General features: G+C 38.1%; 1 protein-coding gene across 1 annotated transcript in view; it reads left to right on the forward strand.

Moving 5' to 3' along the window:
- The first annotated feature begins 9,024 nt into the window (after nt 1-9,024).
- The window catches only part of LOC141392318 (carbonic anhydrase 9-like), a 37,892-nt gene continuing 22,563 nt past the window's right edge, over nt 9,025-24,353 (forward strand). Inside the window, exons 1-5 of the mRNA XM_073965272.1 lie at nt 9,025-9,148; nt 21,382-21,494; nt 22,092-22,182; nt 22,240-22,502; nt 23,606-23,933. Coding sequence (XP_073821373.1) covers nt 9,073-9,148; nt 21,382-21,494; nt 22,092-22,182; nt 22,240-22,502; nt 23,606-23,933 — 871 coding nt within the window. The 5' untranslated portion in view covers nt 9,025-9,072. The remainder of the gene's footprint in view (nt 9,149-21,381; nt 21,495-22,091; nt 22,183-22,239; nt 22,503-23,605; nt 23,934-24,353) is intronic.

The raw sequence follows: 24,353 nt of genomic DNA on the forward strand, positions 1-24,353 counted from the left end.
CAACATTTCTTTTGTATGTATGAAAAACTAATAAATTATCCTTGTGTTTTGCCGACGGAGATATACATACCTCCAACTGTGGCATAACGAAAAGAATCAAACCCAGTATGGGCTGTTTTTCCAAAAAAATACTATACTCCTAATATACATATAAGCGTGAATTTATACACGAAAATGTCTCAACCTGCTTTTAAACCTAATTTTTGAACTATCCATCTTTGAATATGGCGTAAGTTTGGAAGAACCGTTGTGATGTGCAAAGTTTGGACCAAATCTGGTTCTCCCTTCTGGCGAAAGTACTTTATTAGTATGAGTACAATACAGATGCCACTGCCATACAAGAAATACGACGTACAAAGTAAAAAAAAAAAAAACAATACCAAAGACCAGACTCGAATTTGGCTGTGGATTTATGTGGATTTATTCTCTAAATCCACTCCGGTGGATGAAATACTAGCGACTATTCGTGATTTAAATGCAAAAATTGGAAAGGAGTTTTAAGCCGCATTATCCATACGAAATGACTGAAATTTGGTGCTCAGTCTTCAGTCTTTTATATCCAAAACAACCTTAAAAACAGTTTTATAATGGCCGTTAATTTGAATATTCAAATATTTGAAGATAATAAATGTTGTTAATTTTGGAAAAATATGGAGAAAAATGCACATCGCCAACAATTATCCGATTTCAACTCTCATATAGAAAAAAACTACTTGACGTATCAATGCCAAAATTCAAAATCCTTCTAATCGGAATGTTTTCCATCGACTCCCATCAATATATTTGTACTCCGAGGTACTTGGTTTTGACCATTTTAGGCTGATGTCGTGCGATCATTTCGAGGAACAAATATCGACTCGAATCACAACATTGTTGCACCTAAGATACGCACCCGACTGAACGTAGCAAATAAAATACGGTCCAACAGAGCACGAAAGCTGGGCATGGGAAAGATGTAATCTCAGGTGACAGTCAACCAACTAAGCACTCCCTGTCCCGATAACATAACAGCAAAATGGCAAAGAATTACCCATTGCACGCAAACCGTCGCGAGAACATTGCTTAGATTCAAAAAACCTTCCCCACTAAAGAGAAGATTGCACCACACATAGGTACCTAACAATCGGGCAACATAATAATAACAAGAAGCGGAGGAGGAGGACTTGCCTTCCTAATACACTAGTCTGTCCAGTACAGACCTATCTCGCTTGAGCTTGGCTCTAGTGACCCATACATGGAGTGTATGGGGGTAGCAGTAAAGTGTGGTACTGCCGGGGTAGAGCTGCTTAATGTGTACATACCGCCGATGAATAGCTGTGCCCGACGTTATATGCCCAATATTAGTTCGCTGTTAGAGGGCGATAACCGTCTGGTGCTAGGGGACTTCAATGCTCATCATGAGCTTTGGCACTCCGTCCTAGGTAATGACCAGCGGGGTCCAGCGCTGGCAGAGCAAATCGATAGCTCCACGTTTTGCACGGTGAATGAAGACGCTCCTACGAGGATTAGAGGAAACTGCCACAGCTCGCCAGATATCACCATTGTGGCACCAGGTCTGATAAATGACGTAACCTGGCAATCCGTCATTTCCCTTAGTTCGGACCACCTTCCTATCATCGTCTCCGTAAACAGACCACCCGACTTCATAACCTCTGAACGCCGTATTTTCCTGAACCATTGGAAAGCTGATTGGCAAGGTTTCAGAGAATTTACCAATCACCGCTTCAGTCAATTGCCCACCACCTCAGATCCTCGGGTAGCTGAGAGAACTTTCTGAGACATCATCACTAAAGCAGCCGCTCGCTACATACCTGCTGGTCGAATACCCGAAATAAGACCAAATTTCCCAGCAGAGGCGACGGGACTAGCAAATGAACGTGATGAGCTTCGTCGTACGAATCCCGAAGACCCAAGAGTTAGAGAACTTACTCTTGAAGTCAACAGGCTAGTGGGCGAACATAAGCGGAAAAAGTGGCTAGACCATCTGAAGCAGTGCAACATTGGTGCAGGAATAAGTAAATTGTGGGCAACGGTTAAATCACTCTCGAGTCCGGAAAAGAAGGATGACAGAACGGTTGTTACTTTCAACGGCGTGACAGTAACTGACCCAAAGAGGTGCGCGTGTTATTTTAACCGGCAGTTCATAGAGCACCCCGAGAGTGATAGGGCGAAGAGAAGTGTGCTACGCCGTATAAGAAGAACTCTTCCAGCCGAGGAGGTACCACCACAATTTACGATGAGCGATGTTGCAGATGCCATCCGAAACGCTAAATCATCCAAAGCGTTGGGCCCGCACCGAATATCGATGGTAATGCTTAAGCAGCTGGATGAACCTGGAGTTGAGTATTTAACAAGTGTTCTCAACCTATCGTTAGCCACCCATGTTGTACCGGATGCCTGGAAAGTTGGCAGGGTGGTCCCGCTACTGAAGCCTGGCAAGGATGCCAGCGAGGTGAATCGTACAGGCCGATTTCACTCCTGTCGCCAGTAGCAAAGATCCTAGAGGCGCTACTCCTCCCCACGATGAGAAGGTGTTTTCCAGTTGCCCAACATCAACATGGATTTCGGAAAATGCATAGTACTACAACAGCATTAGACGTCATATCCACACATATCAGTAGAGGACTGAACCAGAAAAGGCCGTGCGACCGAACAGTCATGGTGGCTCTTGACCTATCGAAGGCCTTCGATACCGTCAACCATGCCAAGCTGTTCGAGGATATAGAGAAAACTAATCTCCAGCCATGTTTGAAACGTTTTGTAATCAACTATATGTGTGGACGCCAGTCGTTTGTAGAATTCAGAAACAAGAAGTCCAAAACCCGTAGAGTGAAACAGGGAGTTCCCCAAGGAGGGGTGATATCTCCGGAACTGTTTAACCTCTACCTTTCTGAAATTCCACACCCTCCAGACGGCATAGAGATCGTGTTGTATGCGGATGATTGTACGATCTTGGCGTCGGGTCCTATCGTCGATGACATATGTGATAGGTTAAATATCTACATAGCTGACCTAGTGCAGTTCTTCCATCTGAGGAATATGAAAATATCCGCCGCTAAATCCACAGCCACGCTGTTCACCACATGGACGGCTGAGATGAGGCTCCCACTGAACATATTGGTCGATGTTGCACTGATTCCGACCACTAACTACCCTAAAATACTGGGTGTAACGTTCGATAGCATGTTCAAGTCGTCCGCGCATGCCACAGCTATTTACAATAAGATCAGAAGTAGGAACAAGGTTCTCAAGTCGCTGGCCGGCAGCACTTGGGGTGCTGATAAAGAAACCTTGTTGACTACCTACAATGCAATAGGCCGGTCTGTGGTAAGCTATGCGGCGCCAGCGTGGTCCGCAAAGGTTAGCGCATCGCAGTGGAAGAAGATTCAAACCTGCCAGAAAGCCGCCCTGAGGACTGCAACAGGGTGCCTCCTCATGACACCAGTGGACCATCTTCATGAGGAGGCGAAGGTTTTACCGGTGCGTCAGCACAATAAGATGTTGTTGATGCAGTACCTGCTTGGGTGTTACCGCAGTGAGCATCCCTGTCACGATTTAATGGACAGGCGCCCCCCACCCAGGCACGTCAGGAGAGACCTTCATGATCTAGAGAGAGAGGTCCAAAGGTATAAAAGAGAACCGCTAGATCAACGAGCCTATCAGGCAGGCTTGAATCGCATTCACACCAACATGGTTGCGCAAGCAGTACGAAGATACAGTGTGAATGCCGTACTTGGAAACCATCGCCCATCCATCGCAGCAGAAGAACGACAGCTGCCAAGGCAAACACGAGTGGTTTTAGCTCAGTTAAGATCCGGACGATGCAGCCGCCTCAATTCGTATTGGGCCAGAATTGACGCCACGATACCCAACATATGCCCAGCATGTGGATTGGGACCACACGATACTCTGCATTTATTCAACTGCCCAGCTAACCCCACTCACCTGCCTCCTCATTCTTTATGGACGCAACCAGTCCAGGTTGCAGAATTCTTGAGTCTGGATACAGAGGAACTTGATAACTGAAATAATACACGAACGAACATATATGCGTTGCTACAACAACAACAACCTAACAATCGGGAGAAAAGAAGAGAGGAGAACCGTATTTTCTGCAGGAAAAAAGAGGAATCGAAAAGCGTGAATGTGAAGAAATATAGACGTACGGCACACAGTGGTTCAGAATCGTTTTTTCCTGGTCAAAATTCTGTAACTTTTGAGCGGATAGATTGATCTAAATATGAGTGTTTTTGTGTTTTTATACCTGGTGAAATATAAATAAATAATAACAAGTAAAAAGTATTAAGTTTGGCCTAGCCGAACTTTTTATACCCTCCACCATTAAACATTCTGGTCACTAGAAACCTCAACTGTCAAATTTTAGGTAGTTCGGTTAAAAATTGTAGCTAAAATCCTGAAAGTACCGAAAATCGGGAGGTACTGTTATATGGGGGCTATACCAAAACATGGAACTATGCTGACGGATTTTCATGTAGATGTCTGGGAACCCCAATAGTCAAATTACAGCTAGTAAGGTAAAAAAAATGTTGCTAAAATCCCCAAAATCGGAATGTACCGTTATATTGGGGCTATACAAAACGTGGGCTGATATATATATCCTGACCAAGAATATATATTCTTTATAGGGTCGCAAATTTATATTTCAATGCATTACAAAAATAAAAACAAACTTAAAAATCTGCTCAAAAATTAAAAAATACTCCTTAGGTTTTCATAAAACTCATATACCATTGGGGTAATACTCCAGACTTAGAAACAATCAAAACTCATATACTTAAAAAGTCGATTTGTGTAAAAAGCTGTAATTAATATGGAAAACGGTATGGGAAAAATACACATTTTTATCCATATAATTTCAATAAATTTAAAACAAGTTTTAAAAGGACGGAACGGAACGTGTATACATGGCTGAAATAGGACATCTTTCTGTGAATACCAAACCTTGTTCCATGTTGTTTCCTAAAGGTTCTACTCCACTAAATTTAAAATTTCAAAAAATTTAGTATCTGGGGAAAACTAAAATAGCAAGTTCGGTATATAACGTTATTTTTTCGTAAACTAGCGACCAAAAATTCTACCGATAGCAGGAGTTCTGTCAACTTTTATTTGAACTTTTCATTCATAATAGTGCGTTTTAATTTTACCCATGTTTGTCGGTAACTGAAAAAATGAGTTAGAGAATCGCACTACTGAAACTTATTGCTTGGTTGCTTCTGCACTTCTAGACTCAATTGCTTCAATAAAGCGAACGTTGTCGGACTTAAGTATGTTGTAGTCAAATCGACTCGGTTTGTCTACTATTATTTTTCCGACATATTTAATTCCATAATAACACTTTGCAACAAAATTCAATTTTTTTCAAAATGATGGGTAAAACCGAGTACATTATAAAAGTAGAGCTAAAAATATGAGACACGTATATCGGCGTTTTTAAAGTTTACGTCGGAAAGTAACCAAAATAGGCGGGGCAAGTTCCGCCCATTTTTAAATTTTTCGAAATATACGAGCTTAGATATCTTAGAATCCTTACATTTCAGGTATATAGTGTCTTTGGCAACTTTACTTAGGAGGGTGTTGGAAATATTTTTGTTAAAAATTTTAACCCACATGCGGTTCATCAAAGGGGTCTTTTTTCCCTTTTTTCGAAAATCTTTCAAAAACTCATTAAAAATGTGATAGTATCAAATCCGAATATTCTACAAAATTGTTCGCCATAAAATTTTTCTGTAGGTCTCAGAATACACCAAATCTGTAACTCTTGTCTAATCGCCAGGAATCTCTAAAAATGAAAAACACGTTTTAGGGTTAAAGTCGGACTTCATCTGAGTTTATTCAAAATTGTCCCACAAAACATAATTTTAGAGAGATGATGTCAGAGACAAAAATACTTTTCGTCAAATTTAATCATAGGTCACCAAAGAAATGAAATGTCTATTTACATTCTATAGCATGAAAATATCAGTATCAATTTTACTGAAAAAACATGAAAATATTTTCCAATTTTTTTGATGAAAATTTGTTCCTTCTTTTTTCTAGTTGATACATGGAAGTAATATAAAACTTGGTTATAGGTGAAAAGTGTCAAAGGATAAAAAATTCTACACAAAATTTCACTATGAGTTTCAAAATAAACCATAAATCTATGTACACTATTTCCTTAAAAAAATTAGATTACAAATTTATATATATTAGGATGAAATTATATGTTTTAATTTTGGACTGTTAATTTTACATAATTCCATACTGGATCAAAATCTAGCAAAATCCTTTACTTTTTGGGAATATTGTTAAAGAAAGAAATGTTCCAAATAAAATTTCATTATGAGTCTCTGAATAAAAGAAATCTGTAACCATAACATATAACATTCTTAGCAGCACTTGTTTTTGATATGTAAATAACATAAATAGCTGTATCATGAATGGCCATAACGAACCCAGTTTGGATATAGTCATTTATGTCAATTTCTAAGGTTTATTCCCTAAATGCCACCAAAGTAGGAGTGAGCCCCATCATTGCAGTTTTTTTGGACCACACCACATTGTGCATGTGAGAGCCCATATGACACCTATATTTTCACTGGACCATAGCCGTAGACCTATAATGTATTTTCGCATGCAATATAAGTAACCAATGGTTTATCCTAACTACGGAATTTAAGTTGAAAGTATTAAAAATACGCAATTTTAGCAGGTCCGATATGGGTTTTTTATATTTTTCAAATATATATTCACCAAAAATATTTTTAAAGCTGTTCAAATTGAACGCACAACATCTTTTGTATGAATTTATAACGAAAAACCATCAATAAGATATTTATATTTTTCAATCACAACTACAATCTGTATGAAAATTGGAAAATATGGTCCTAAAACCTACATATCAAAAACAAGTGCTGCTAAGAAAGTTATATGTTATGGTTACAGATTTCTTTTATTCAGAGACTCATAATGAAATTTTATTTGGAACATTTCTTTCTTTAACAATATTCCCAAAAAGTAAAGGATTTTGCTAGATTTTGATCCAGTATGGAATTATGTAAAATTAACAGTCCAAAATTAAAACATATAATTTCATCCTAATATATACAAATTTGTAATCTAATTTTTTTAAGGAAATAGTGTACATAGATTTATGGTTTATTTTGAAACTCATAGTGAAATTTTGTGTAGAATTTTTCATCCTTTGACACTTTTCACCTATAACCATGTTTTATATCACTTCCACGTATCAACTAGAAAAAGAAGGAACAAATTTTCATCAAAAAAATTGGGAAATATTTTCATGTTTTTTCAGTAAAATTGATATTTTCATGTTATAGAATGTAAATAGACAATTCATTTCTTTGGTGACCTATGGTGAAATTTGACGAAAAATTTTTGTCTCTGACATCATCTCTCTAAAATTATGTTTTGTGTGACAATTTTGAATAAACTCAGATGAAGTCCGACTGTTTTGTTTTTTCGTGTTTTTCATTTTTAGAGATTCCTGGCGATTAGACAAGAGTTACAGATTTGGTGTATTCTGAGGCCTACAGTAAAATTTTATGGCGAACAATTTTGTAGAATATTCGGATTTGATACGTTCACATTTTTAATGAGTTTTTGAAAGATTTTCGAAAAAAGGGCAAAAAAGACCCCTTTGATGAACCGCATGAGGGTTAAAATTTTTAACAAAAATATTTCCCACACCCTCCTAAGTAAAGTTGCCAAAGACACTATATACCTGAAATGCAAGGATTCCAAGATATCTAAGCTCGAATATTTCGAAAAATTTAAAAATGGGCGGAACTTGCCCCCCTATTTTGGTTACTTTCCGACGTAAACTTTAAAAACGCCGATACACGTGTCTCATATTTTTAGCTCCACTTTCATAATCTACTCGATTTTCCTTGCCATTTTTTTGCTGTCGCACAGTGTAATCGTAGTTAGTGTAGCGCCCCTTTCTTATATTTATTAAATATTTTTTTTATCAAATTTCCAGTATTACATATTACAATTTATTCTTCTGATCCAATTTGAAAAATGCATTTTACATTTATTTACAATCGATTCTACTTTTAATTGTGGAAAATAGAGAAAGTTATAGAACGGAATGTGAAAGCCCACATCGATACCATTCTCATGAAATCGTTAACAAAAAAACACAACATGTCACATTAACTACATACATACATATGTATGTAGATAAAAATAAATGTCTTGTCTAATTGATTCTAGTAATGCATTAAATTATGTCAGTCGGTCACATTAGTCGTTGGATTAATTTCCAAAGAGAGTAAAAGTCAATTAACTACGGCTTAATCATGACCTGAATTGAAAACAAAACAAATAAAACCTTATATATTTGTAACAAATACCAGAAAGCCATGATCAGTACGCACTGTAAATTAACCAATTCAATATGTTTCGGAACAGAAACTTGGAGTTTTATTTTGTTATTGCTGTAATTGCTGGTAAGTGAAATGAAATATTAAAAATAAAGTAAAATATTAAAAATTTCATTAAAATTATCTATTGATATGCATAAATATTTTGTAAGGCATTATGCATAAATAAAATATAAAAAATGCTAATTAAAATGTAAATGTCACTGTTAGATACGTCAAGCGTAAATTTGTGTATTTTCGGAATACAGACAAGCCCGAAATTCATACATTTTTAGATCACAAAAACTTGTTTTTTTTTTCTCTTCCGTATCATCGTAAATTGTCAATGGCCAATCGTAGGTATTATGTAAAGATATGCATTTCAAATACTTTCATATGTCAGTAACGCCTATTACTCGCATCCCATCTCGACATCTCTATGTCTGTCTATCAGCCCATATATCATTTATATATTATATGAAAATTTACATTAAAATCTAATAACTATTTTCAATTTTTGTTTGTTTGGGATGACATCAAAAATTATTGACCTGATCCAAAAATGTATAAAAAATGTAAATGGAGTACCGTTTTGAGTTCAGTCTTTAAAGTGATGTGCCAAGTAACAGTTAATACGGTGAATTTATTAAGAAAATAAAATAGTTTTTGATTTTTTTGCTCCAAAATGGTGTCATCCGGTGACTTACTTCAAAAAATATATTTCTTACTGCCATTTACCTATCCTGCCGTCAATCAAATAGGTAAACTATAACATAATTGAAATTAAAGTGAAAAACAAATATTTAGAAGTATTTGATAAATAGTCCATAAATATAAAGTGAGATTGAACCTCGAGGAATTATGACTAAAGTTTTATTTGGATTCTACGTTTTAGAAGATAACAAATGTTAAAGAAGTAGGCATAAAATCGGAGCAGAACAAAGAGTTCGAGGCTACATGAACCGAAAAATCCATTTTAAAGTAATGTAAACAAGCCATTTCCTGCATTATCAGTATTTGTCAATGGGTTATTAGAAAGCAGTGAGTAACTAACAGTGACAAAGAGTGCGCGTGTCCGCCTGCAAATTCAGAGGTTGGGAATTCGAAATTCTGCGTCGGAAAAAATATAAAAAAACGATAAATTGACTTCAATCCAACCATCGGATAAAACATGTAAAAAGTCGTTAAGTTCGGCCGGTCCCCAACTTTTTGGAATAATTAGTTTCATTTCCTTTTTTATTTTTGCTTTATTAAGGCGAATGTCATTTCATTTCCTTTCAACAATTTTAGGTGCAAGCATGTTTCGACCACGGATACTCCAAATGCCTAAATTATCTAATCTAATCTAAAGAATGTGTGCAATCAGGTGGTACCTTTATATGGCGGCTATATCAATGTGTGGACATATGTTGACAAATTCTGGTGGAAAAGTTTTGTGACTGCAGGGAAATTACGGGTAGCTAAACCCTCAAAATACCAAAAATCGGGTGGTACCATCGGGAACCTCAAATGTCACATTACAGCTAATTCAGTTAAAAAATTTTAGCTAAAACCCTTAAAATACCGAAAATCTGGAGATGGGATCATATTGGGACATACCAAAACATGGACATATGTTTCCAATTTTTGGTTTGGAAGTTTCGTGACTGCAGAGAACCTCAAATGTCGAATTGCGTGCATTTTCGTCAAAAATTGGCAACAAAATACTAGAAAACCGGAGGTACCATTATATGGGGACTATACCAAAACATGAACTATATTGACATCTTTTGCTTTAGCGGTGTTGTGCGCAATAGAAGCAAATTCGGTCATGAAATACAGCTAAAATTTTCAAAATACCGAAAATCGGGAAGTACGTTTAACTGGGGCCTATACCCAAAAGTGGATCTATATTGACAATTTTTGACGAGAAGTTTTTGGGAATCTCAAATGTCAAATTTGGGAATGTCAAATTACGGGTAAATCCGTCAAAAAAACCTCAAAATACCGAAAATTGGGAGGTGCCTAGTACCTATGTGCACGATTTTTGGTAGAGAAGGTTTCTTGGCCACTGGGAACCTCAAATGTCTAATTACATCTAGTTCGGTTAAAAACTATAGCTAAAACCCTCAAAATAGCGAAAATCGGTAGGTACCGGGGCTATACCAAAACTTAGAACTATGTTGACAATTTTTGGTAAAGAAGTTTCAAAAACATTGGGAACCTCAAATGTCAAATTACAACTAGTCCGGTTAAAAATTGTAGCTAAACCCTCAAAATACCGAAAATCGGGAGGTACCGTTATATGGGTGCTATAGCAAAACCGGCTTGGGGATTTTTGGTAGAGAAGTTTCGTGACAATTGATAGCCTAAAATGTCAAATTACAGCAAGTTCGGGTTTATACCAAAATATGGGCCTATTTACTTACTTAGCTGGCCCATTACAGAACATTTGTTCCATAGGCCGAACTAAGAAAAGATCTCCATTTCTCTCTATTTGTTGCTTCACACTCTGTTTGTTGCTTCGCGCCTTTTCATCTTTTCATCCTCTTGTTTGCGCCATCTATTCCTTGGCTTGCCAATTCTGCGTGCACCGACAAGCGGTCCGTATTTATACGCCTTTTTAGCGGGTTCATCTTCGCTCATTCTTATGATATGGCCTAGCCAACGCAATCGCTGCATCTCGATACGTTTAATAATATTGATGTCGTTGTATAGCAGATACAGCTCGTGGTTCATGCGACGTCGATATTCACCGTCAACGCAGATTGGCCCGTAGTTCTTTCGAAGAATTTTTCTCTCAAACACACCAAGCACTGCCATGTCTGCTTGCGCAAGTACCCAGGCTTCGGAGCCATACAACAGCACGGGTAGTATCAGTGTTTTGTAGAGCGTTATTTTTGTTTGACGAGATGTGGCTTTGTTTTTAAACTGCTTGCTTAAACCAAAGTAGCATCTATTGGCCAGTACAATTTTTCTTTTTATTTCACAACAGATGTCGTTTGTTTTGTTTACGGAGGCGCCGAGGTAGACGAAGTCTTTTACTACCTCAAAGTTATAGGAACCAACTTCCACAGTTAGTCCGATCTCAATGGACGCATTGCGCGTCGATTGTGACACTTTTTTGACGTCTCGTCTAGCAGGATGTTGAAAAGATCACACGAAAGGATGTCTCCTTGCCTGAAAGCTCTTTTGGTACAAAACTCTTCCGACAGGTTCTTTCCTATTTTAACTGAAGATCTTGCGTCAGTTAGAGTCATTATACAAAGGCGAATGAGCTTTGCGGGGATACCAAATTCAGACATGGCTTGGAATACCTTTGAACGTAGTGGGCTGTCGAAGACTGCTTTGTAATCGACATATAATTGTCGATCTGCATCTCTTGGGTCTTCTCCAAGATTTATCGCAAGGTAAATATCTGGTCAATGGTCTAAAGCTCGCCAGGTCTAAAGCCGCAATGGTATGGTCCAATTACTTCGTTGACCATGGGCTTAAGTCGTTCGCACAATATCCCTGACACTATCTTGTAGGCGATAGGGAGATGACTTATGCCCCTATAGTTGGAGCATAAAGTCGTATCTCCTTTCTTATGGACGTGACACAGGATGCTCAGGTTCCAATCGTCGGGTACGCGTTCTTCCTGCCAGATGGAGCTAACTAGCTGATGCATACACCTTATCAGCGTGTCGCCTCCGGTTTTAAACAGCTCGGCTGGTAGGAGGCCATCAGCTCCTGCTGCCTTATTATTCTTCAGCCGGTTTATTACTGTCTTTATCTCATCTTGGCCAGGTGGTATCCATTCAATACCATCTTCTGGGATTGGATCTGTGGTATCTTCGTCGACTTCGCTACTTTTGGATACCAACAGTTTGGAAAAATGCTCTTTCCATATCCCCTGCACACTATCTGTATCAGTTACCTTGCTGGTCTCTACAGGAGGATGTGCCAGTTCCAAAGCCATCTGTTTGATGTTTCACTCTTTGGTAGAATCTTCGGAGATCTCGATTTGTTCACACTCCCACTTTTCCATCTCTCTCTTTTTCCTGTGGAAAAGACGTTTCTCCTATCTCCTATTTTTCTCCCGATACCTCTCTCGTGCGCTACGTGTTGCTACTGATTGTAATGTAGCCCTATATGCCGCATTTTTTCTTCGGTAGCAGCACGACACTCCTGGTCATACCATGGATTCCTTGGAGGAGGTCTCTGGTATCCCAGTACTGGTTTTGCGGCTGTTTGCATGGAGTGGGCAATGTTTTCCCATTGTCCTTATATGTTATCAGGATGAGGAGTGCTTTGATTAAGCAATTGGGCTAGTTGAGTGGAATATGCTGTGGCTATCTGTTGTGATTGCAACTTACCGATGTCTAACTTTCGTGTTGGGTCTGTTCGTACTTTATTCGTTACGTTTAACCGGGTGCGTACCTTTGCTGCAACAAGGAAGTGGTCCGAGTCTATGTTTGCTCCTCGGAATGAACGCACATCCAACACGCTCGATAAATGTCTTCCATCTATCACAACGTGATCAATTTGATTTCTTGTTTTCTGATCTGGAGACATCCTGGTGCCCTTATGGATGTCGAGATGTTGAAATCTGGTGCTGCTAACTACCATGTTTTTTGCCGCTGCGAAGTCTATCAGCCTCATTCCATTGTCTGATGTTTCACTGTGGAGACTGAATTTCCCGACTGTTGGGCCAAAGATATTTTCTTTTCCAATTTTGGCATTAAAATCGCCTAGAACAATTTTAATGTCATGGGCAGGACAACGGTCATATATTTCTTCTAAGCGCTCATAAAATATATCTTTGGTCAGTTCGTCCTTGTCTTCAGTGGGTGCATGAACGCAAATAAAGCTGATGTTGAAGAATTTTGCTTTTATTCGAATTGTAGCAAGGCTTTCATTCACTGGTGTGAAGCTGGAGACCAGATGTTTTAACCTCTGACCAACTACAAATCCGCAACCAAACTCATGCTTTTTGTCATGGGAGCTATAATAAAGTGCGTCACCTTTAAGTGTTGTTGTGTCCTTAAAACGGGATTTGTTTTTCTTTTCTTTTGTTTTTTCATAGTATGTTGCTTTTTCTAGGGGAGGGTTACTAACCTTGCGCCCAAACCCGAGTTTTTAACGTTCTTATGGGCGAATGCGCGGCACATTTTAGCTCACTACCTTTAACGGGTGTTAAAGGCAGCTACCCCAGGTGACACCACGGGGAGGTCAGTGTCCACTTGAGATGAGAGAGGGACCAAGATAAATCCTGGACTTTGCCATGTTAAAGCCGATTAGGACCGTTCCTTGGTGTCTTTCATCCCCTACGTCACCCACAAATATGGACCTATGTCCATAATTTTTGGAATATTAATATTTGGGTCCCTAGGAAACCGTAATGTCAAAATATAGAAACCGAAATGTCAAATTATAGATAGTTCGGTCTGAAAATGTGACAGAAAACGTCAAATACCTGAAATCGGGTGGTACTGTTATATGGGGGCTATAACAAAACATTGGTTTATGCCTATAATTTTTGAAATATAAGTTTTTGGGTCACTAGGAACCCTTAATGCCAATTTTAACTAATTCGGTCTGAAAATATGACCAAAAACGTCAAAATACCTGAAATCGGGTGGTACCGTTATATGGGGGACATGGACAAAATATTACGGGAAACCAAATTTTTATTGTGCGTTGCAACCAGCTAGATGGACAGGTGGACGGGTATGGCTACATCGACTCCAATTTTTCTGAAACGGATTTCGTCTAAACATATTTGGCGCCTAAAACCATTCTTTCGATGAGACACAAAGTGTATCATTTCTTTTCGATTTACTTGGTCCACATTGTCCACATTCAAAAAATTCTGGCAGCATGGCCATTATCCATAAATATGGACTTGATACATAAAGAAGCAGGAGACGGGCTAGTGGAATTAGCTGGGCAGTAAAACAGATGGAGTGTATCGTACCAATCCACATCAAGGGCATGTGTTGGGCTTGGTGTTGTCAAAACGGGTCCGAATTAAGGCCGCTGCACAGTCCGGATCTCAATTGAACTAAAACCACTCATGTTTGCTTCCTTTGGCACCTGAAATTCTACTTCTGCGATTTATGGGAGGTGATCTCCGGGTAGGGCATTCACACTATACCTTTGAAATGTCGTTGCAACTGCATCAGTGTGAATGCACGTCGATCTTGAGTTTCTCGTTTGTACCTTTGAACCTGTCTCTCTATATATCGTGAGGGTCACTCCTGACGAGCCTGGGTGAGGGAAACCTGTTCACAGAATTGTGTGAAGGATTCTCACCTGCTTGGGTACTGCATTAAGCACTTCTTCTTTCCGTGTGATCTCCGTGTAAAAAGCCACAACGATTACGTACGTTAAAATTTTCAAAACGGTCCTCAAACAGCCTTTAAACTGCTCGAAGGTGTTGACCGAAATAAAGATTGATGGAACTTTATGTAATAAAGTTTCGGGCATATTCAATTTGTAAGTAATCGTGCTCATCGATATTTTTAGAAGATGCCGGCAGGGTTGTTACGGTGCTTTTGTCCATTATCTCAGGAAATATGGACTTGTCTTCGAAAAAATAGTACCGTTGCTATATGACCCGCGAAGGCAAACTGCTGCAAACAATTCTGCGTGGAAGGTACCCGAAAGAGTGAACCGATATGGTCCATCTTTGAACTCGATTGATGTATGTTTGGAGAAAATCAAACCATTCTTTCAATAAGCCACATTTTCATTGTATCAAAGTGTGTATAACCTCGATATATTACTCGACTCCTCCGCAGTCCACCCAACAGCAGCCGTACACGCAGCACTTAACCCCAGCCGTTGTTGTTTCCATCCCTGAAAATGCATCCTTTTTGCAATTTAATTACAATGAACTCCGAGGTAAGATTGAGGAAGTAGTGGACTTCATGAGTCGGTAGAGTATCATGGTCGTGGAGGTATAGGAAACCAAGTTCAACAACAACTGCTGCTTACAGCGTTGTGAAGGTTACAACGTACTGAGGAAGAATCGCACCAGAAGTGGAGATGGAGGTGATTAGCTTTGGAATGTATGAAGTTAGCAGTCAAGTGTGGAACTGCCGAGGTAGAGTTGCTGAACGTATACATCCCACCGATAAATAGTATATTCACGGTTGTAGGACCAACATAAGCCCACTTTTGGAAGGTCAAAACCGTCTGGTCTTGGGGAACTTTAATCCTCATCATGAGTTGTGGCATTCGGTCTTTGGAAACAACCAGAGGGGTATAGCTCTGTCTGAGTAGATAGATAGCTACACGTTTTGCAAGGTCAATGAGGACACCCCTACCAGAATTAGCGGATAATGTCACAGTTCGCCCTGGTCTGACAAATGACGTTACCTGAGAACTCGTCATTTCTCTTGATCTGGCCATATCCCCATAATTATCTACATCAGCAGACCGCCTTTTCATCACTTCTGAAAGCCGCACATTTGTCAATCATGGACCGTGTTTCACTAATCGCCGCTTCACAGTTCTGCCCAACCCTTCTCATGTTCGGGTAGCAGAACAGACGTTCCGAGACATCATCATCGCTGCAGCCGCTCGCCATATACCTGCTAGTCGAATACCCGATGTGAGACCAAACTGCCCGGCAGAAGCGACGGGATTAGCAAATGAGCATGATGAGTTTCGCCGTGCCAACCCCAGTGAACCCATAGTCAGGTAGCTAACACTGGATGTTAAGAGGTTGGTCGGTGAGAATAAGCGGAACAAGTGGTTAAATTGCAACATTGAAGACGGAATAAGTGAATTGTGGGTGAAGTCACTCGCAAACCCTAGACAATGGAAGACCGGACCTCAGTCACCTTTGGCGACGTTACGCTGACTGAACCGAATAGGTGCGCAAATTATTTCAGTCGACAGCTTGTCGAGCATCCGTGGAGTGACAGGGCGAAGCGAAGAGTAGTACTTCGCATTAGATCTCTCCCTGCCGAGGATGAACGACCACAATTTACAATGGATGATGTTGCGAATATCAAGAACGCTAAGTCATCCAAAGCGAGGTCTCAACCAGAGCAAGCCGAGCGATAGAAAAGTGGTGGTGGTGCTTGATTTATCAAAAGCCTTAGATACTTTTAAGCACTCTACGGTGTTTGAGGATATCGAGCACAGCCTAACCTCCGGCAAAGTTTGAAACGTTGGATAATCAATTATATGTTTGGACGCCAGTCGTACGTGGAATTCAGGAGTAAGAAGCCCAACCCAGTAGAGTGAAACAGGGTGATATCTCCGGAACGGTTTAACCTCTACCTCTCCCGTATTCTGGCACCTCCAGACGACACTGAGATCCTAACGTAACGGGGGCATACATTTTATTTTTTATGGAATAATCCGGCGCTAGATTTTCATCCCTATACTGGTTGTTTGGCTCGCTATCGTCATCATCGATGTTGTGTATATCGTCTGCTCCGTCGGAAAAGGTCGTAAGTCCCTCTCAACAAATTTTTCAGGAGAAAGAAAAAACATTCCAGCGCTTTCTGTATTAAAGATTTTATTATGGTGGTAAAGGCAGAATTCTTCGTTTATTTATTCCGCTTCAATACCTGTACTTTGTGTGATAAAATTGCGTCGCGTTTGGGAGATAATTGGATGTCTTTGGACTTACGACCTTTTCCTTGTACAGTTTTGTATTTTTGTAGGGACTTACGACCTTTTCCTACAATTTACGGACGTTTTTAAAATAAAATATTTATACTTTACAAAACAATGTGGAAAGGGTATTACAAGTTTGTTTTGTCCAATATTCGTGTAATATCGCGAAATATTCGTCGTAGACCCTCTCCCTTTGCCATTTTTTCATATCTTGACGAGATAAAGCGATCTAGCTATGTGCGTCCGTCCATCCATTAACAATTGTAATAATACTCCAGGCCTCAGTTTTGGACCGATCGTCACGAAATGTTGTGGAGAGGTTGGGTTCCGACCAGAAGTGACCCCATTAGATGTTGGTTATGATCGAAAGGTGTGAAATGGACCAAATCCACATTTTTTTCCCGACTTTGTAGTTGTCCTGTAGATCGCAATAATATTCCGATCGAAGTGACATCTTAATTGGTGATGAGATAATTATTAACGGGTTTAATGGACCAAAACTTTTGGGTGAAATCTTATATATAAAAGACAATGTGTGAATGTTTGTATGTTCCGCATAGACTCCAAAACGGCTGAACCTATTTTTTTTTAAATTTCAGAGAATGTACAAGGAACAACCGAGGTGAAAATAGGCTTTATTTTTTTTAATTTCGGAGGGGGCGGGGGCCCTATTTAAAAAAAAGGCTTTTTTGCAAAGGTTATGAAAGTATCGGTCAGAAAATAATTTGCGAGGTAACGATTGTTGAATCTCCGACCCTAAGTACTTATTCCATGTAATTTTTCGATTATGCACAGGGATGTCCCTTGGTGGAAGTAGGCTATATATTTTGATGAAATTCGCAGGAGCGGGTTACACCTGTACCCTATTTTTTAAATGTGCTATATATAAAACTTACGAACTATTCCTTTTCCCCAATCCTGGGTACATATTTTAGCAATAAGACCCGACCACTCCCACTTTCTTAAATATGCTACAAATCAATGGAAATACCAGATGTTATGCATAACGATGCTTTGGTCTTATTGGAAAGCAAGTGTTTAGATTAGAAGGCAACATATCGATAGCTATAGTTTTATCAGGTATATAAGATACATTATAAAAAGATGGACACAGTCGGCATGCCTCAAGTCATCAGTTATTTGGTATGTTAAAATTGCATATCGACCCCAACATTTCTGAAGATTTGTATACCCTCCACCATAAGATGGAGGATATAATTAAATTTGTCATTCAGTTTGTAACATTTCGATATATTCAGCGGAGATCCTATAAATTATATATATTCTTGATCAGAGTAAAATTCTAAGTCGGTACAACCATGACCGTCTGTCGGTCTTTTGAAATTAAGATACAGCTCGCAATTTTAAAGATAGATCTTCGTGATTTGGTATAGAAGTTTCTATTACTTCTAGGATGTTTGGTTTTGACGCCTTCATATAGCCCCCATAGAACGGTATCTCCTGTTTTCCGGTATTTTGAAGATGTGGCCTCAATATTCCTCCGAAATGGCTGAAATTTGGTATTAATTCTTCGTTGGGGTATACAACTTTCTCCCATAAATATATAGGTCCACCCCTTCATATAGCACCATAGAACGGTGCCTCCCGAATTTCGGTATTTTGAAGGTTAGGCACATTGTTTTACCGAAATTGCTGAAATTTGGTATTAAGTCTACTTCATAAACGAAAGGAAACTAATTGAAGTAAAATTTAATACAACTCATGGTGGAGGGTATAACAAGTTCGGCCTGGCCGAATTTAACGACGTTCTTACTTGTTATTGATAGTCACTTCCCAACTAATTTGCGACACAAAAAAATATAATTGACATAAGAAAAGGTAACATAAACTGTTTTAAGTGCCAGCAACGTGGACCGGTTCGGCTAATATTTTTAATATAAAACATGACACGTACTTACGACCTTGTATTTTTGCCTTACGACCTTTTCCTTCAATTAAATTTCATGATTAATTCCGTTAATGTACGTGGTTTCTTGGCTATATTGTAATCCCAAATAGTGTTATTTTTTGTCTTACCAAGTATTTCTGCCCCAAGTCCCTGCATCTTTTGTTTTTGTCTGCAAACCATGTCTGCAAACCATAGGGAACTAGACCCATGACACCATTGTCTAATTCCATTCCAAATTCATACTGCTCTTTGTTAGAAAAAACCATTATGTGTTCTTAGTTTAATAACATTTCAATCAATTGTTATTTTAGAATCATTTAATAATATAAACATTGCACTTACCCGTCCGTTAGAAGGTATTACTTTATTCAATTCAGAATACAAACTAATCTCGTTATGTGAATAAATGTCGCTAGAGAAACCACAAATTACCAGTTGATAAAGTTAAGTAAGATATACGACAGAAAAAACATTAAAAATTTTGATTTTTTTTTAATTGTTCAATATATGAGGTATTTGAACACATACAGCATCCCAACTTGTATCAATGAAAAGGCCAGAAGTCCATCTTTCATAATCAGTTCGCTTATAGGGGACAACAGATTTCAAATGTAAATTTTCGTTGCAATATAGAATTTATCACATTTTTGTTCAAAAGTTTGGTCCACAGGCTCCGCCAAATATCATCCGATTATCATCCAAAGGTGTAGGCTAGTTCTTTACATTGTACCCCAACCATGGATGACGTTAAACATTATATCTGAACTACATTAGCTGTAGTATCCTTTTAAAGTATACATTTTCCTGTGGACTTACGACCTTTTCGTACTCAAATTTGTACGTTTTGTGGACTTACGACCTTTTCCGACAAGGGCAGAGCATATTGAAAAACGCGACATACTACTATTTTCTTTGTATCATACGACGTGTTTTGACTTGTACTATCATCCTGTAACAAAAACGCGATTTCCAAAAAAAGTGGACTTACGACCTTTTCCGACGGAGCAGACGATATGCTTATATGTCGTGTCCCCTGCTTGTGAACGGATTTATGAGTTATTTGTAAGACGTTTCATTATTTTGCAGAGTTCTTTCATGTTGTTTGTCCCTGCTGCTGCTTCTGCGTAGTTCCTTTTGTAATTTCGCGCCGATCGTTTTAACCTTTTCGCGACGGCTTTGTATCGTTCCTTGCTTGAAACATCCTCCAAAGTCTGTTGTTTTAGATTTTTCCGATCCTGGATTAAGTTCCAGGAGTTTTCTGAGATCCTTTCCTTCCGTTCAGTCTTTTTGGTGCATCCAACGTGGATTTTTGCTAATTTTTTTTAAATGTGGGTATAGAACCGCGCTGAAATTATTCTGCCGTTTTTGCATATTTTTGGAGATGATAAAGCCTACTCCGATTTAGCTTTTGTTATTCTTCCCACTACAAATAACAATATTTCTATTGCCAGACATCAGGTCATCATTACCACGCCATCGCATTTCGCTAATGCCTAGGATTTCTATACTGAGTTCACTCATTTGTTTTTCTACTTGCGCGAGCCGTGATGTTTCCTTACGTTCCACTGTGCATAGTTTTCGAGTGCCAAAAAGTGTCAACGGGTTTGGGTTTTTTTTTTTTGGTTTATTTCTTGTGTATGTTTCAGCAATCATTTTAATTTTGGACAAGCGGATGATTGGTTCACTGTGACCTGTGATGGTATTGGGACTGTCAACCTGGCTTTCACTGGGAACGCTTATATAGGGAAGCACTTGATACAAGACAGACGCTCGCTATTGTGTTCATTAGCCGCTTTGTTCAGTATTTGAAACACGTCTCCAGTTTATGGTATATGTCGCTGTTCCGATCCACCTGTAGTGCGATTCTCTAACTCATTTTTTGAGTTACCGACAAAACTCGGTAAAATTAAAATTCTTATAATTTCGGTTATTAACGATATTATTCGGTAAGTTAGCGACCAATAAAAAGTAGTCGTAAACCGATAGCAACAGTGTTGTAAACTTTCATTTGAGCTTTTCATTCATAATTTTGCGTTTTAATGTTACCGATTTTTGTCGGTAAATCAAACAATTAGTTAGAGAATCGCACTACTAATCTCCACCGGTACACAATACGTATTCAGCTGATGCCCTGCATACGACTTGGTTGGTCTTTAGTTGGTATTTTATTTTCCTCCTCCTCTTCGGCTAAACCGAGGGACGCGCCCAATGGGGGTTACAAGTTCCTTACACGGACCTGTTGAGCGTATTTCAAGCTTACAAAAATAGGTAGTGCTGTAAGGTATAACATACTAGCCCCCGTCGCGACTGTAGCTGTTTTTTACATCCTTCTCTATAAATTTTAAAAGCTTTACAAGTTTTTGTGTACTGGAATATCAATACCTAATTTCGGTCATCCTTTTATGTAATGTTATATTTTACGTATTATATTCGAATAGTAAACATTCTTGTATAGAACAAAATAATTTAATTTTTACTTAAATGTAGGTCAATCTGGTACATCGAATGCTGAATGGTCTTATGACGATACGAATTGGGGAACAAATTATTCGCAATGTAACGGTTTACGACAATCTCCCATACATATTCAATCACGATCGGTAAGTTTTTATAGTTTTTATGTTGATTTTTTGATTGATTTTTTTTTTGTCGTTTATGTTATAAATACATTCATTGAAAGATATTTGCATTTACGACTTTTTAATAGAAAGTTATAAATTGGTGTGAATATTTAATGCTTCCATGTGTAAACATTTGGTGAAGGTCAAGGTTGAGGTGGTGGTACTCCGGTGTTGAAGTGATTGATTTTATGCTATGATGATGATGAGCAATTAACTCCGAAATGAAAACTGAGACGCTATCATCGACTTTTAACAGAAACCGACAATAAATAACGGTTAAATTAATGATGGATTGACAGCTTTGTCTGAATATATGGCTTGTTATTTTTTGGTCATAATTTTCTTTTCAATAATAAAATAAATGGTTTTTAAATATAGAACGCGCATAACTCCCAAAAAATTGCGGACATAGGTCCCAAACAATTTTTAGGAAATTTTGCACGCATTGTTTTGTCTGTCCTAGGGTTGAAACCCGCAGGTCTACATCAACTTACAATGCTAAAATAGTTTAATATATAATATTTATTAATATATTTGTATTTTTTATAAACATATATTTTTATCTATCTATTTCAGTCATTTATTTTACCCACACCACCTTTGAGATTTAAAAATTATGATACTCCGCTGCAGGGGCCCATAGAACTCATTAATAATGGTCATTCAGGTGAGTAGAACAATTTATTAGAATCATTACATAACATTAATTTAAACAAAATTGCAGTTGAATTTGCCGTACCGAAAACAGTGGATGGCAACACACCCTCAATTACTGGTGGTATCCTAAAGACAACATATGAAGCCGTTGGTGTTCATTTCCATTGGGGTGGTCCTGGCACCAAAGGTTCAGAGCATATTATCGATGGACGTCAGTTCGATGTTGAAATGCATATTGTCCACAAAAAGAGCACATTTGCAACCGTTGAAGAGGCCACCCAACATCCGTATGGTTTGGCAGTTTTGGGTGTTATGTTCAAGGGAACAACGGTAAGAAGACATAGCATAAGCTTAAATAAAAAACGGTTTATTCACTTTTTTATACTCTCAGCCTTTAGGCTAAAGATCAAAAGGGTGCCTCCTCTAAATAATGGTTTTGGATCCCAATTGCATTTGGACGAAATCACTTTCAGACAATTTGTAGTCGCTTTATTTTGACCAAATTTAGATCATGTTCGAAATTAAGCTGTTAAACCGGGATATTTTTATAAAAACGCCGAATCGTCTTAACATTCACTAAATTAGTAAATCAAAAATTATTCTTAAGACCTAAGTATTCTAATTTGACTTAACCTAACTCAGACTAGTGTGTAAAAGAGAGCGAGTGCAGAACTTTGTACGAACACATCTTCCATGAATCTTATGGAGAGGTCATGAACACACTTAGTTATCTCACATGTGACAAGCAAACATGCTACACATTCTTATTACTCGGCAGTATAGATTACATTATTTTGACCAAACTTAGATCGTGTTCGAAATTAGGCTGTTAAACCGGGATATTTCAATAAAAAACGCCGAAACGTCTTTACAAGCACTTAATTAGTAAATCAAAAACTATTCTTAAGAACAAGGTATTCTAATTTGATTTAACCTAACTCAGACTAGTGGGTAAAAGAGAGCGAGTGCAGAACTGCGTACGAACACATCTTCCATGAATCTTATGGAATCTCACATGTGGCAAGCAAACATGGTACACATTCTTATCACTAACTCATAGAAAAATAGATCCCTGTTTAACAAAAATATCTCTACATACGCAACCCTCGCCAAAACATTCACTATCTTCATTAGAAAATCAGATCAAGGTCGAATATGGCCTATATCGATCTAATAATTTTGCTAGTGTATTTTAAGACCAGGTCTTGGATCGTTTTTATTTGGATCGTTAATAGAATATGAAAAGATTCGAACCGGCTTCAAATCGCTTAATTAAAACAGGTCCAAATTGTCTCCACATTTGTTAATGGCCAAATTTTAGTCATATTTCAGAAGTGTTTATTTGATATACTATTTTATACCATTTATTTCAGTTTAATATTAATAACCATATTTTATAAAATAAAAAAAATTTATCTTTCGTTTTCTCACAGGATCCCGATCGCATTTATCCTGGTTTAAATAAAATCTTTAACAAATTAGCCGATGTTGAAGAATATGACTCATCAACGTTCCTGGATGGTACAATTTCATTGGGCCAAATGTTGGGAGATTTATATACGAAAAATTTCTTCACCTATAAGGGTTCACTAACAACACCCGGTTGCTCGGAAGCCGTTTTATGGCATGTCTTTCCGGATCCACTGCCAATTGCCCAGAAACACATAGAGAAATTTTGGTCTATCTTAGATAAAAATGGTGATCCATTGACAAATAATTTCAGGCCAGTACAAAATCTTAATGGCCGGAAGGTTTATTATCGTATAGGATTTAAGCTTTTTTAATTAAAAACTTTGTAATCTTAGGCTAAAATTTCATGATCATATATTTATTTTTCATAAGCTCTTCATCCAAAAAATTAACATATTGTAGTTAAGTATTTATTTATTTATTTAAGAAAATAAAAACAGATTGTAATGTTTAAAAATATTGCCGCTTTTATGTATGTGCCTAAAGGGAAAAGAAACATCAAAATGCTGGCTTTTGCTATCGAACCTGAATTTCAATGGTATTTCAAGCATTATTGAGTATAAACTATGCTTGAAGAGAGTCCCCGAACTTTTACAACAAATGAAGGCCACCAGCCAAAGGATGGTGATCACACAAAGATTGTGGAACACCGTGTGTAGAGAAGTTTTACAAGGCTGAAATTCTAACGAAATTTCGCCAAAATTGGGATGG

This window comes from Musca autumnalis, unplaced genomic scaffold (genome assembly GCF_047663935.1).
Source record: "Musca autumnalis isolate F117 unplaced genomic scaffold, ASM4766393v1 scaffold_1, whole genome shotgun sequence".
In the NCBI taxonomy this organism is placed as follows: Eukaryota; Metazoa; Arthropoda; class Insecta; order Diptera; family Muscidae; genus Musca; species Musca autumnalis.